This window comes from Polistes canadensis, unplaced genomic scaffold (genome assembly GCF_001313835.1).
Source record: "Polistes canadensis isolate GaletaPanama2010 unplaced genomic scaffold, ASM131383v1 scaffold_8, whole genome shotgun sequence".
NCBI classification, from domain to species: domain Eukaryota; kingdom Metazoa; phylum Arthropoda; class Insecta; order Hymenoptera; family Vespidae; genus Polistes; species Polistes canadensis.
In genome coordinates, this window is record NW_014569555.1 from 143032 (window position 1) to 159406 (window position 16375).

Below are 16375 nucleotides of genomic sequence, written 5' to 3' on the forward strand. Positions count from 1 at the left end.
AAAATATGATATTTTTCTCGAATACAAGATTTTTCATATTATACGTTATTTATAAATGATATAAAACATATACGTCATTTGTAATTTAAATAAAAAATATAATGGTATACTTTGTATACAATTTACATCGTAATTTACGAGGTCGTTTAAAAAGTTTCATTATTTTTCAAACCGATAGGTAGTACGTATGCGTATTTACGTGTGTATGTGGATAATACGTTTATACATACGTTCACGTTCCATTAGACGTCTCGCCAATGGCAACTTTACGATCCCATTACGAAATAGTATACACGTATGGGAATGTGCAAGTATGTTGGTGAATGCGTGCACGTTGGCAATGAGTATGGCGTCCCGTTTAAGCGGGAAATTGAAAATTACCGAGGTAACATCATACGCGCACGCGTACACATTCCCTTAACGCCGATTGTAACCTGCATGTTTTATGCAATGACAATTAGTGAAATTCACTTTGTGAGTCGGCATCATATCGGTTTTACGTGAGGCCATTCGGAATACGAGAATGACCGCAACTAGTAACTGCTCGCACGACCTTTGCCACCAGCCGATACATAATTTAACGATGTCAGTTCGACACAAATGCGAACCTATGCGCGTAAATCGTTAGTAATTTCGCCAAATCGATTTTCCGACCATTCCAGACGTCGTTAAATATCGATTCCTTCTCATCCCCCCGCCCCCCCCCCTCTTATTTTATGAAAGTGAACGCGTTTAATAGGAAACACCATTCGATAAACTTATGCCTAAGTTATATTCCATCTAACGTATAATATTATTCCTAAGTTATATTCATTTTGACGATATCAAACGTCCTATTAAATTTGATTGAATTTTTCTTATCAAATATGGATATATGAAATCAATAAATTTGTAAAGTGTCATTTTAAAAATAATCATGCATAAAATGCATTTCGATCGTTAATCAATTCGTATTATATTATATATTTCAATTTTAAAATCGACAATCTTATTTAAGTTTAATGTAAGACCTTAGGCGATGAACGATGAAAAGGATAGGATGAAGTAAGGCTTTCAAGAACAACGATAGCTTTCCCAACATTGAAAGGTATCTAAAACTACGATATGGGGCGAATTTCTGAAGCGAACTTTATGTTACATATATATACGGGTGTACATGTATACTTGTATTATTACATATATATACCTCGAATATATATATATACTTCGACTAAAGTTAATAATCCTCAACAGAAATTTTCCGAAAGCTTTAGATAATCCACCCTAAAACATCATCGTTATATATAATTATCGCGAAAAACTTTTACTCTGGAAATATCTGCCCCAATGACATAATTCATTGAAATAATCGATCTTTTCAACTCGAGCTTTCATTTCGTTCGAATTAATAACATTCGAGTTTATTTTTCTTCTTCTTCTTCTTCTTCTATATTTTTTTTTGTTTTTTCAATCTATCGCACAAAAGTTAGAACAGTTTTCGTGACTTACAACGACAGAGTTTATGTAAGTCAATTCAAAAGTAAGTGGAAAGTAAGTATTAAGTAAGCTTTCGTGACACGAGTACGTCGATAAACGTTACCGGTACGTTCTTTGCCATGGGCTCTTAACAATCGACCCAATTCTATGTGAAATGCTGTACAAACATCGTTTATACTTTCGTCCTAGAAAAGATCAAGGCCACCTACCTCCTAGTCGACCGTGTACAACTTTTTTACTCAATGACTTCTTTTGTTTACAACTTCTTCTTATTCTTCTTCTTTTTCTTTTTCTTTTTCCTGGTTTTTTTTCGACTAACTGAATAAATCTAGGATTTCGATAAAAACTTTCAAAATAACTTCGAAAAAAGCTATTGTCGATAGTTCAACAATTTATGATAGACAATTAATTCATTCGATCAGAATTTATAATTGTATATTTATGATAGTATACAATATAAATGGTAGCTATTGCGTATACTGTGATATTTAATTAGAAATTAATTAAAAAACTGTCAGTATTTTAAATAAATGACCAATGTTTGTAATAAAATATCAGCATATATATATATATATATATATATATACACGCTCTGTATCGATAAATAATACTGATGCAACTTTACCCCTATAAAGAATATTGATCATTCATTTAAAATATTGATAAATTTATACTGTAAATAATAAATAAATATAGACAAGTATATGATATTTATAATAATAATAATCTCATATGTATTTGAAGAGATAATGCGAAAATTGAAAAATATGACGAGCCCTTTGGGGGATAAGAATAAAGATATATTCCCTTTAAACTAGGTAAACATGGTATCTCATCACAGGACACTGCCCGTATCGAAAATCCCTGTGAAACGTTATCAGCTATATCCCATCGTTGAACACATCGTCGCAATACGAGCGACGAGAGTCGCTACCTTATCGCATAATCGTAAATCACCAACACTTCCCAGTATTATCCCGTAGAAAAGTTTCGCAAACGTATTCCCGGAATTTATCGTTCCTTCCTGTTCCGTCCGACAATCGCGTGGAATCCGAAACGGACGCACTCTCAGGATTTAGAATTTCACGACGCCTCCAATATTCTCAAGAATTTTACTTTGACAGTTTAAGTGAAAAACTACGATATCTGTGGGCTACCTCTTATAGATCACGTCGCAAGAATTTTTTTCTTCCCCCTAAGAAGATCGATCTACGAACGAATCTTTGTATCGAGATTACTTACATTTATTCTTTGTTTTTCTTTTTTCTTTTTTTCTTATCTAATTTATGCAACGAAACGAACAAGGAATATATACTGTAACAGTAATAATATTTTCCGAAATTATAATATAATTACATATCGATAAATTAATAGAAACATTGTCACAAATTTGATATAATTATAGAATATTTTTCAATTAACCAATATGCAAACTTTTAATTTTCTCAAAACAATAGAAAATTGACTTACACCACTCTCAAAATAAACGATCCATGTACGTTTAAAGTATTTCAAAATAGATGGAAAAACAAATATAGAAATAGAAATCAATAATTTAGCGCGCGTTATATAATATATTTTCACTTTTTTCGTAGATTTATAATTGAACGAAATAAAAAATAATTTTTCTGACCACGATTGATAGATAGGAAAAATGACAAAAGAGAGAGAAAAAAAAAAATAATAATAATTCAAGCGAGAGAAAGAGAATGAGAAAATGGATGAAGTCGAGTTTGAGTTGGTGTGTGTCTGGTGTGTGTGTGTGTGTTGAAGGGAGAGGGGGAAAAAAATGGAAAAATAATTAGTCAGTTTAGCCGAAGGCAGATGCTTCTGGACTGTATGAAAAATTAACGATATCCTTCATAGTTTTCTCTTTTTTCACCGGTCATTTGCAAAAGCTCTCGGTTTCTACCCTTTCCAGTATCCACTACTACTGGTTCCGTCCGTTTACTCTTTAGTTTTTTCTTTAACAAAGCGCGTTTCCCTTCATTGCCGCGCCCACCTTCGAACGATCTCGCGTGTCTCAACGAAATTTAGCCACACCACGATCCCCGATAGGCTCTATAATTATCCCGTTTTATCTTCATCAGGTGGGTTACCCCTCGAACGGGGGTGGGGTGGGGTAGGAGAGGTGACTCGAGGAAACGATATAGCCACTACTACTACCTCCTCTTCCTCCACCACAACCCTTCACTCTCTTCTCATCCTTCTTCACCCTTTCCTTCTCTTCTATCTTCCATTCTCTCTTCTTTTTCCTGTTTCTCGCTAACGCTCGTAAATATCACGGCTACTCGAGAGAGAGAGAGAGAGAGAGAGAAAGAGAGAGTGTGTTTTTCGATTTTAAATCCAACACGTTTCGTGAACGTTACTTTTTCACTCGACCGAAGAATAATATAAGTTTTTATTTGCTTTCCACAATTTAGTATTCCAAAGAAAAATAAAGGGAGAGAGAGAGAGAGAGTTAATTTTGAATATTATGCAACATTTGTAAATACTCTTAGTGCAGTAAAAATCGCATGTATAAATATATGTTTATCGTTTTTTCTCTCTCTCTCTCTCTCTTTATTTCTTTCTCTCGTTTCATTTTAATTTATCTTCCTTTACCCACGTCAATCATTTCCATTTTCTCATGCTCCTTAGCGCGTATCATTTTTCAACATTCTTTTTACCCTCGGTAAATGGATCGATAAATTATCCATCCCTCTTAGGTAAGGTGTGATTTTGATAGTCTGACGTGTACTCAGTATCTACCTCCTTTTGACATAATACGGTGACAGAGATAACGAGACAAAGACAGGCAGTTTAATTCTGAAAATTAGAGTTATGAGTGCGTAATTGTTTCCAATAGTTCGGTCAAAGGATAATAAATTTTCGATGAGCCGGATAACCATAGCAACTTGTTCAACTCTGTTTAATGATTACGCGTAGGTAGGTAGGTAGGTAGGTAGGTAGGTAGGTACCTATGCCCACCTTGCTACCTACCGGAGTTACATCGAAATAACACAGATATTGAAAATCAAAACCGTATGTAAATTATCGTGGTCGAATAGAGGGTAGACAGAGACAGACGGAAAGGAAGAGGGAGAGGAGAGTTCATTAGTACAACTGCCCGCAAATAGCATGTTAGCGAAATATTTGCTGTTAATATTACATCGTTATAAAAGCGATTGAAGCATCCCTCCATTATATTGTCCTGCATCGGTAAACTGTAAAAGCATCTGACCAATTCTGTGGAATATGGAGAGTTTCCTCCCTCTTTCTCTCTCTCTCTCTCTCTTTCGTTGGTTTGATTTACAAATACCATTCAACATGTATAGGTACATATGTGACTGGCTACTATACTATCTCCATCTCCGTTTCTCTTTTTCCTATCTCTTTGACTCATTCAATAATTCCTCGAGCAATTAAGCAACCATCGACTGGGATTCTTTTACCCACCACCCCTCGTCTCGCCCCACCCCTTCCCCTGCCTCATAAGCCACGCTATCCTCACCGTCCAACTGTTCTTTGACTTTCTCAAGTCCCTAGTTCGACTCGCATCTTTTATTTATTTATGCTAACTCATCCTCTTTCTACAATCCGCCTCTCGCCATCGAGAAGAAGACCGGCTTTAAAATTTCATATCGAGCTCACTCGCGTATTCGCAGTCTCCATATTGATATGTATGGCGCAATGCACTTTACTCTTCTTGGCCCGACCGCTTTTCATTTCCCGAGTTTTACTACTACGCCGGTGTGTCCCTAGCATCCATCCCCTACCATTTTTCCTTTAGAGCCAAGCCAAATGTAAAAACGTCCGGATACCTGTAGCTACACATAGACGCGTGTGCTCGCGTGTGCTCGCGAAACGAAGAAACTCTCTATCTCTTTCTTGCTCTCTTTCTCTCTCTTACGGGTATGGTATTTTCTTTCTTTCTCTCTCTCTCTCTCTCTCTCTCTCATTCTTGTTTTATTTTTTTGTCTTTCTTTGTCCTTTTTCCTTCTTCTTCTACTTCCTCTCCGTTTCTTTTCCATTTTATTTCATTCTTCTATTTTTTCTTTTTCTTTTTCTTACCAAGAGAGAGAGAGGCGTCCCCCGAATTTACTCTCCTACGTACGTTTTATCCATCTCATGAAGTTATATTTCCATGAGTGGATATCAAAGAATAACCATGGCGAGATCGTGAGAAGTTTTCTTTTTTCTTTCTTTTTTTTTTTTCTTTTTATTATTATCCCCTTGGCGGATTCTCCGAAACATTTGTCACTCCTTGAAAAGTATTATTCTTTAGACTATTTTATAATATTAAATCTCTCGGAGATATAGTAGAAAAGAAACCGGATGGGCGGGGGATGGGGGATGGGGGAATGAGGAAAAAAGAATACTTAATCGAATTATTAAAATCTACGTAGTACAAGCGTTTGTTATTAGACGACGAAAAACACACACGCAAAAAGAAAAAAAACGGAATGCAAAGGAAAGAACAAAATCTTTGAGACAGCTTGATAAAAGTTAATTAGCTAATCCTGGATTCTTACACTCTCTTTCTCTTTCTCTTTCTCTTTTGTTCTTGCATTCCCTTTCTTATTCTCTTTCCTTGTACCACGTACCGTAACGTAATAAATTCCAACAATTCCAGTTTCAGCTATCTTGCTCTTACCATTTCTATTCACTATTCACTCTCTCTTTCTCTTTTCTTTTACCATTTTCGTCGTCTTTTACCTCGTCGTCGTCGTCGTCGTCGTCGTCTCTTCCATCTAACTCTTTTACACGTTTCTCTCGTAAAATCGCGATTAGTGCGCGCGCGCGCGCGCACGACTCACGTAACGCAAATACGTAATTAGAAAATACACCATTTTTTGTCGTTTCCGTTTTAAATTACACGTATATATAGACGATACATTTCTCGCTTACGCAGCGAGAATTTTATTACGCAAACAGAAAAATTAAAACAACCTTAATACTAGAATTACATCTATAATATCATTTTGACCTTGTGGGTAAAAAGAATAATTAAAATAAAAATAAATGAAAAATCAATTATCCATTATTCGATGATTATTCCTCACCCTCTCTTTTTCTCTCTCTTTTCTGTAGAATAATAATTGTAAAAGATAGAAAGAAAGGAAACTAAAAAAGAAAGGAAACATAGGTTGTTCTCCGGTTAACCAATTTTTCATGGTCAAGAATGATGAAACGCTCGAGTCGAGTGAAACGATCGTAGAAGTGTTTGTCGAAAGCAAATTTACAAAGGGCGGAAAAGCTCGAAGGCATACTCACCCTCTTGCCTGAGCAGCACCACCAAGAGTAGAAGCGCAAGATCCATTGCTCGGGGGGCGGGGGGTGGTTGCCCTCCCTCTCTCTCTCTCTCTCTCTCTCTCTTTCTCTCTCTGGCTTTCGTGTCAACCGCTACCAACACCGATTCGAATCCTCAATTCTTTTTATTTTTTTGCCTCCCACCTCCCCCGATACTCCTCCGTTGTCACCGAAGCTTTCGACCACCTTCACCTCCTCCTCCTCCTCCTCCTCCTTCTTCACCTTTCTTCCTGTCCCTTCTTTTTTCTTTTTTTTCCTCTTCCTCTTGTTCCTCTTCTTGTTCTTGTTCTTCTTCCTAAGAACGGAACGGAAAAACGTGTCTCGGAGAATAACGATCAAATATTTGATTTTATTTTATTTATATGATATAATAGAACATAGTGAACGCTGGGGTTCTCGTTTCTCTACTCTTTCGGTGAACGACTATACGCGATTCGTTCGGGCCGGCGCGTTTGCTAATGAACGCTCGTGTTTCAATTATTTTCCACCCTCCTCTCTTATCGTCCCTTGCCACCCAACCTTGATTATATTTCCGATCGCGACAAGCTGACCAGCCGTCGACGCGCCTATCCGACCGGGGTCACGCACCAAATAGATAGAAAGCTAGATAGATAGATAGATAGATAGATAGATAATAGATAGCTGAATAGGGAAAGATGAACGAATAGATAATTGAAAGAGAGAAACGGAGATGAATAAAAACAAAAACAAAAAAAAAAAAACAGATTTGTTTGGCATGCACATACGATTTTTAATTGCTCGTAACATTCTTTATTTTTGCTCCATCATTTATTCTATCGGACAATTAATTTATTGACAAATCATAGAACACAATTTAAATAGAATAATATTTATTACTTTACGAAGTTTATATATAGTTAAAGTACGATAAATGTTATTGCAAGAACGAAACAATTTGAGAAAAATTGTGGAGATAGTGATAATGAAATTAAAGATAAATTGAAAGTAAACTTTGATTCGTTTAAGTTTATATTTTATCTTCTAGTAAAAATGCAACAAGTAATAAGATTTTTTTACTTCTTTCTTTTTTCTTCTCCCATCCTTTTTTCTCTCTCTCTCTCTCTTTTACCCTTTTATCTTTGCGCAAAAGTTCACCGTTTTTTTCCATCTCGTTGATTCCTAAGTCTTAACCGCAGCTTTACTTTGCCGCTCGGTGTAAAAAAAAAAAGAGATAGAGAGAGAGAGAGAGAGAGAGAGAAAGAAGAAGAAGAAAAGAAACAAAAAAAGAAAATGAAAAAAGAAAAAGAAGAAAGAAAGAAAAAGGAAAGTAAGAGAGAAGGGTGGGAAAAAAGAAACGAACGGTCTACCCCTTCTTCTTCTTCTTCTTTTGCACCCTTTATAAGGGCAACCCTTAAGCAAGAATCCTGGCGCGCGTTACGACTCCCGCTTCGTTGCACGCAATTTAACCTCGACAAACGTTTTCCTCGTGTTCTAGACTAACCAATACGTGTATACGTGTACACGTAAGTTTATATACGGTATTCCACCCTCTTATAAGATGTAAGCTCGTGTCTCTTGATAAATTCTATCTTGATTTGGTATAATTAATGTCTCGAATATACATGACGAGTTAGGTAGACCTTAGAGTAATGTGTGTCTTTAACCTTGAAGATGATGACTCGTCTAAACTTTAAAATTGTTTCAACTTTTCCATCTACAAACTAACTCTAACTCGCGATCAAATATATACATATATATATAATATATATTTCGAAATTTCGTGTCAATTTAGTTTGATGATACGAAAATGAAAAGAAAAAAAAAAAGAAACATTACGAGAGATTGAAGGATACATAATTATAATAAATTGAGATTAAATGATAATGATGATGATGATGATACATTGAAATATCTCAAACGCGATAGTGTTTCTTTTTCTTTATCATTTATTTGTCCTTCTTTTTTTTTCTTTTTTTCTTTACCTTATGAAAAGAAAATAAAGTCATGGTTTAATCCCCTCGCGTCGTTATCAGTTATACGATCGTAAAGAAAGTATCTTTTAGTCTTCATCTTCGTTTTCGTCTTCGTTCCTTCCTTCCTTCCTTCCTTCCTTCCTTCCTTCCTTACTTTTTAAATGCAACCCCTCGGGTTCGTGTATTTTTCACGCAACAGTACACCCTAAGAGTCTTCTTAAGTATCACCTGACACTTTCCTGACTCGACTTTGCTTAAGCTTCTCCGTTATATCGTTTTAATCCAAGAATATAGAAACTTGTTACTTTCCTAACAGTGATCATTACTCTTTCTCTCTATTTTTCTTTTTTTCTCCTTTCAAAGAAAATAAAAATATATTATGAAAATGAAAGAAAACAATATTAATTCAATAGAATATATATATTGATATTATTTAATTTATTCATATTAATTCGTTCGAACAGTTTCGTGTTTGTATTTGTTTTTCCTTCATTTTGTTTTTCGAATTAATTGATTCGCTAATTTATTCAAGATTCGTATACGTTTACTTTATCAAACAATCGAGATCGGAGAGATAAAACTCTATAAAAATAATTATATTTTTTAATGTTTTTTCAACGCCTATCATATATTAATTAATCAATTACATTTTACGATTCATCGAGTATCTCTCGTTATTAAAAATATCAAACTATTATTCAGAGAAATTGTAAACAAAAAAGGACAAAAAAATTAATTAAATCGAATTATTTGAATATAATTTAGACGAAATAAACGTCCGTGAACCAAAGATAATGTATTTTATACGCGTTGAATGGTTCAAATCACGTTGAATATGAAAGCTTGATTCGCAAAAGCTTTTTTCTTTTTTTTTCAAAGAGAGACAGAGAGAGAAGGAAAGAGAAAGAGTAAAAAAAAGAAGATACGTTTCGAAGAAAGAAAAAGAGACATAGAAAGTTGAAAGTACGATGTCGAGAGCCAGTTCCTACGGATTTTAAATGCAACTTGTTGCGATCTCGCTCACCGAGATTCTTCCGTTTGCAAACGTTCTACGTAGAATATATACACGTATGTGCGTATGTATGCGAGTATGTTTATGTCCCGTTATATGTATATGTGGCCTGTGTGTCTGTATATACGTGTGTTCTACTCCCAGTACCCATGTGAGCTTTTTCGCCCGGTTAAAGTATCAGATTTCTACGCGTAAGTAGAATCGAGTGGATGTGTCATCTGTAAAATCTACACAAACACATATATCAACGTAAACGTGTATACGAATCGTCTGTCGTATTTTGGAAACTGATCGATTATTCGGTTTTTTTTTTTTGTGTCCAAACTTACAAATAATATTTATGCATGAGATGTTCGCAGAAGAAACGAAACGAGAAGTAGGGATTTACTTTACGAAAGGAAGAAAGTAAGTAAGTACGTAAGAAAGAAAGAAAGATGTTGTAATACGATAAAAGATAAAAGATACGCGTAACATTTTATCGCCTGTATTTCTTCTTAACCATCCACACAACCTTCGCATACACCCATCCCCCTCACCATCTCATATCGTTTCTTCCTGCATTGAAAATTTCCCCGATATTTCGAGAGAACTTCGCATGACGTTCGTGATGCGCGTTACGTTATCACGTATCTAAATCCCGCCACCCCCCACCCCACATCCCTCTCGCCCCACGAACAAAAACAAAGTAGAACGATTTCGTAGTTTTTCCCTTAGTTCTCTTTGAAACCTGTTTGAAAAATTTTCAAAGCTTTCTCATCCATTCTTTTTTCTTTCTCTATCTTTCTTTGATCTTTTTAATGAACGCTACGAGCTACGTCGAATGTCCGAGATTTTAGCTTTAATCTATGTACAACGAATTAATTATTCTACCAATTTGTATGATCTCCAAATGTATTCGAGTTCTTTGAAATTTTTCTGATTTTTCAATGGCAATTCACTTATACACTCGTATAAAAGCACGTATGGGGTATGTTCATTGTATAACATTTACACAAACACACGTATAGATTTATAGAAAAAATACTTATAAATAAGTATGCCTATAAATATGCATACAACGCAGGTGTGTTTTGCGAAATAAAAAACGGAAATCGCTACGACCGAGACCAATTCTTTTTTCGGTTTCGTTCAAAGAAAGAGGGTGGACTGTCCGCTCGTTCATTTATTTATTTTCTGATTTATTTACTTTCTTCAGATCGACCTAACGCACCCATGTATGTGTGTGTATGTATATACAATCGATCGATCGAACGTTCGAAAAATTCGTTTTCCCTGTTCGTATCTCGCCAAGACACGTCCCAAGACGCTCTCCAATTTCTCTAAATGTGACGTAGCTCTTTCTTCTTCTTCTTATTTTTTGGTTTTTGTTCCCTTTTTTGTATTCCTTTTCGACGAACGATAAAAACGAAAGATCAATCGTTGACGTGTGTCTAACATTATTCTTAAATCCCTCAAAGAAACCTTAATAAAAAAAAAAGAAAAAAAAAAAAAAAAGAATTCCATTTTCTTGTTCCCGTATCCCAGAAGAGATATCGTGCTCGTATTTATTTACGAAACTCACGTACTTACACGGTCAGATAAACGAGCAGCACGTAAATGATCTACGATCTCTTTTTTCTTGAAAGTTTCCCTAACCGAATATAAAAATCAGATCGAAAAGAAGGAGAGAAAGTAGTTCCTACTTCGGGAAATGCAATTTCTTATAAAATTGATGACATTACGTTATTTTGATAATATGACGCACGCGAAAGGTAATTTCTAATCGAAACTAAAACCGAACGATCGTCATGAATATTTTACGATCGGGGTACCCTGTGCTTCGCTATAACGAAAATTTCAAGTTTAAGCTTACTCTCGAATAGTAGTATTAGAGATAGTAGAAGTGTTTGTTTAACGCTTGATAACATTACTTTCCCGCAAATCCTAACGTTTTCAGAATGGAATAAATTAGAATCTGTAATTTAACAAATATTTTCCATATTATCTATATAAGTTTGTCTATCAGTCTACGAGTTTCTCGGAATGAATTTATCACGATAGTAATCAAACTTTGAGTTTCTCAATGACATTAACTTTTCCTATATAATTAATCGATCATTGACTAGTCCTCGGGTTCTTATCGATCACAAACGATTATCTATGTACTTCAATTTGATTCTATTGCATTTCATCGATCGCTATTACAGAAGGAATATCTGATTTTATTCTTTTAATCGACTTTCGTAATTAGTTTGTAGGATCAAATGCGGTTTATCGACACACACACACAGATAGACACGCACACACAGCAATTGTTATTTTTATCCTTTAGTCTCACGTTTAGTTTTTCATCATCCGATCAATGATTCTATCGCAACACGGGTACACGACTACCTGGCTTTATTCTCAATCCCTTTCTACGGCCTATGTAGAACGGAAGGGCAAAGCTTACTGCCGCAACGTTTATCAGCAACGCGATCCTTCATTCCGTCGAGTAGAGCTTTTCCGCGTTCCCGAAAGGGATGTAAATCCGTCGATGCGTCCGAATAGACTAATGAATTTAGAATACGTTTCTAACGACAGTAATTTACCCTCGATTACGAAAGATTTGTGTTTACGCTTTGTCTCTCTCTCTCTCTGTTTCCCTCCCCCTCGTCTCTCACTCTCTTTCTCTATTTTTATTATTTACACAACTGTATAGAATATTTAATACGTCTCGGTTTTAATTATCTCCTAATGTTTATATTATCAACGTCACCCTAACGATTCGAATCTGCTAACAGAAAAATTAGATTTCCATCTATCTATCTATATCGTTGTCAATTATATAAATTATCGAATAAATATGATGATTAAAAAAAAATAAGTAGAAATGATATTTGATTGATTCCACGATCGATATTGATACACGATCGATTTTCAATCGTACCTTCGACGATCTTCGATCGAAGTTAAGATCGATTTCCCGCGATTCCAAGCAGAGCATTGAAATTCTTCCGGCTCGACGAGCACATACCGAACGAACGAGCGTACCAATCCCGTTACGTGTGTCGTATGTGCCACTCTGCGAATTCACCGAAAAACCTTCACGAGCGCGAAATTCGTACCAATTCCCCCCCCCACTCGTAGAAAACTCGTCGTTCACTCACGGACTATCAATACAGGTCCTCTCCTTTCCTCTCCTCTTCTCTTTCTTTCTCTCTCTCTCTCTCTCTCTCTCTCTCTCTCTCTCTTTTGCTCTATTTTTCTATTATCCTTGCTATCCTCTCACTGTTTCAAAACGCTTCGATTTCCTCGAAACGAATCTTCACTTCATCAATACGATCGACGATAAAAATCACATTTTCCAAAATCGTTTTCCAAAGTGAACGATTAATCCTTAAATGATATGATCCTCGACCCATCAACTTCTTCTATTTCCGATGAAAATTTCACTGTATTCCCTTAAGGTGTTACTCCGAAAATCAAATATCACTTCACGATTATACGTATGTACCGTACCACATTAGTGTACAATACATTAATAAATATATTTAAGAATACAGAAAATAAATATAAACGTGTGTAAAATCATCTGACCGAATGAATGCTCGATGCATTTTGTTTTTACATAATATATACCGAGCAATTATTTTGTTTTTTTTTTTTTACAATGATTATTACTATTATATTCACTGATAAAATTATTATGTTATACTTTATACACACGAATAAATGAATATTTCAATTGTTACGTTTAGATTTCCCAGAAAAAAAGAAAAACAACAACAATAAATAACTTCAAAAATTGCGACAATTGTTTTGAAAAAAAAGACAAAAACCAAAGAAATGAGTTACATATACGCACGCGATCGCGATTTTATTAATCGAGCTTTAGAAATTCGTCGTTGGAGCGAAAGCTCGCGTCGCGGATGGCCGATGCCGACTACGAAAGCTCGAGGACGCGCCGTTTCTCGCGTCCATGCGCCCGCTGGCTTACCTGGGCGCAAGCGCATTTTCTTTACACTCGCAACTCGAATCAGGTGCGAGTGCACGCGACTGCTTCTCTTCTCTTTACCCTCCCAGCCCCTACCCTTACCCCCAACCCCCCCCCACTTCGTCGATCGAGCGCAAAGCTTTCTTCTTCTTCTTCTTCTTCTTCTTCCCTTTCTCACTCAACCTCTAATCCTCAACCCTCAACTCAAACCCCTAAACTCTCCTTCTCGACTACTGATTCCGTATAAAGCTTGCGACCTTATTACCGCCTCGCCAAGTTCCATTTCAACGTTCATCCCTTATTGTTACTGATCTCACCCACGACGACTCTATTTTGCGTCCTACTCCCTTTTTATTTTTTGGTTTTTTTTCCCCCCTTACTATTATCGTTAACTGTCCTCTTCCCAGGTAATTTTACGAACGATAATACGCCTAAGTTCTCGCATTAAAATGCATCGAAAATATTTCATCCGGTCGTTATCCCTCCTCCTTCTTCTTCTTCTTATTCTTCTTATTCTTCTTAATAGTCTACTACTTAATTCGTAGAACTTTTAACATCAAGTAGATATCGTTCAATGTTATATTATATATATAGAGAATGTACGTATAAATATAATACAATATTTGCAGGTAGGATTATTGAAAAACACACTCGCGGATATATATATATAAATATATATATAATATTTTTTATCTTCAAAGTGTGTGAGAGAAATGTTTTGGCGAACGTCAGTTCGTGTTTTGTCGCTACGTCCGCAGAAAACAAACGTACTATATAGGTAGGTGTAGCTGATACAATTCTATTGGTTGTGTATCCATTTTCCACTACTGTTACACAAAGAGTTTGGATAAACTTTAACTTTTTCGTATATTCAAATTTCATTCTCTGCCCCCTTTTTTTCGTTCCTTTTTTTTTTTTTCTTTTTTCTTTTTTTAATTTCTTTTTCATTTGTTACTTCGTTATTTCGAAAAGTTAGAGGAAAATTATGGCTCGATGTGAAAACTATCGAGTCGAAATAATTTCTTTCTTTCTTTTTTCATTCTCGTAATTATAGCAGGGGTTTGGAAATTTCGTTCATTAGTCGAATTAGAGTTTGTTTTTTTTTAAAGTACAAAGAATGAGATAGAGAGAAAGGTAGAAGGAAAGAGACAGATAGATGTACGATCGTATCCACGAAAGCTTCTGTAAATCGGACTGGCAAAGACGCGCTGGTACGCTTCGAAGTTAGGAAAGGTACTACCCGCCGTGAAATACGCTCCGCAACGGATAATTCCATTGTTGCTTCTCCGCGCGTGCTTTGCCAACTTGTACGTGACCCGAAGTCGCGTAAATTTGGTTCCAGCTAACAACGAATCCGACTGGTGTACCTGCGTTAGTGAATGAGAGTGTCTATATGTATGTGTGTGTGTGTGTATGCTGTCTACGACCCTTTTCCCTACGACTAATTGTTCGAACATTTGATAGATAAGTGTCCACGATATGTTCGTGACTATTGATACAACTACCCTACTACGATCTGTATAATTTGCTAAATTTTATTAACAAATAAATACATAGAATAGATTTATTCGACTAACTTGTGTTAACGCGTGATTGAATTTGTTACTTTAAACTTATATAGATATATAGAAACTTTTCTAACTTGTATACGAAATCGTTATGGTAAAATGATTTGTATTGTACGTTGTCATGATACGCAATGATGGTTATAAGGTTGTTCCTTTGTAACGATAATTGTACGCCTTGAGCGTTATACTAAAAGACTTTGAGAAAGGGTAAGAGACTATGTGCCGAAGAGAATAAGACGAGAATACCCAAGTCAGAAGGAAAAAGAGAGAGAGAGAAAGAAATAGTCTTATGAATGTAAAATGAGGAAGAAAGTTGGCTGGAACGCAATGGTATAGCGTCATGGTACAGTTGGTAATATAAATACATATTAATTTTACACGTCTATCGCGCGCGCGTTTTATCCGAAGAAAAATTACAGGCCGCGTTAAAAAATGCTATTTCTCCAAAGAATATTTTCTTTTCTTTCTCTTTCAATAAAATATATTCCCTTTTTATTTATTTTTTTTTTTTTTTCACGTGTTGTAATAGAACAAGTAAGTAGGGATAGGTTATATTTATGAAAATAATTTCGCAGTCTAAAGTTCCTTTTTTTTTTTATTCCATTCTTTCTTTCTTTCTTTTTCTCTCCCTCTTCTTCCTCTTTCTCGTAACTTTACTGCAGTTTCTCACATGCTGAAGGTGATGTAACGAGCCATTTCGTTTGTTACGCCGACGATAACCATAATCGTTAAGGTTTATGCGCTTCCACCAGGCGTAGGGTAGGTAAATGCAAGACAAAATGAAATTTTGCTAACGATTAAGGTGCATTGTTGTTTTCCCGGACCGACTACGACTACGACGACGACGACGACGACGTTTCGGCCCTTTCGTTCTCATTATTATTTGTGCAGCTTGCGTTCCGCTCGAACTGCCACGTGCTGGGACTACCAAGGAATACAATATTTTTTCAACCTGATAAAAAACTAAATTAATAGACGACTTTCCGTTCACGTAAAAATGAATTCTCTTGTTTTCTCTTGATCTCTCAAACTCTTTTTATTTTTTTCAAACATCATCTACGAATTATTTTCGAATTTTACGTACACACGATTATTGACGAATTATCAATTAGGTTAATTGAAACGCAATTGAACCGGG

General features: G+C 35.6%; 1 protein-coding gene across 1 annotated transcript in view; it reads right to left on the reverse strand.

Moving 5' to 3' along the window:
• LOC106791812 overlaps positions 1-7031 on the reverse strand; it is a 77668-nt gene extending 70637 nt beyond the window's left edge. The window contains exon 1 of the mRNA XM_014757758.1: positions 6733-7031. Within this exon, the coding sequence (XP_014613244.1) occupies positions 6733-6778 (46 nt within the window). The 5' untranslated portion in view covers positions 6779-7031. The remainder of the gene's footprint in view (positions 1-6732) is intronic.
• Positions 7032-16375: the final 9344 nt, after the last annotated feature.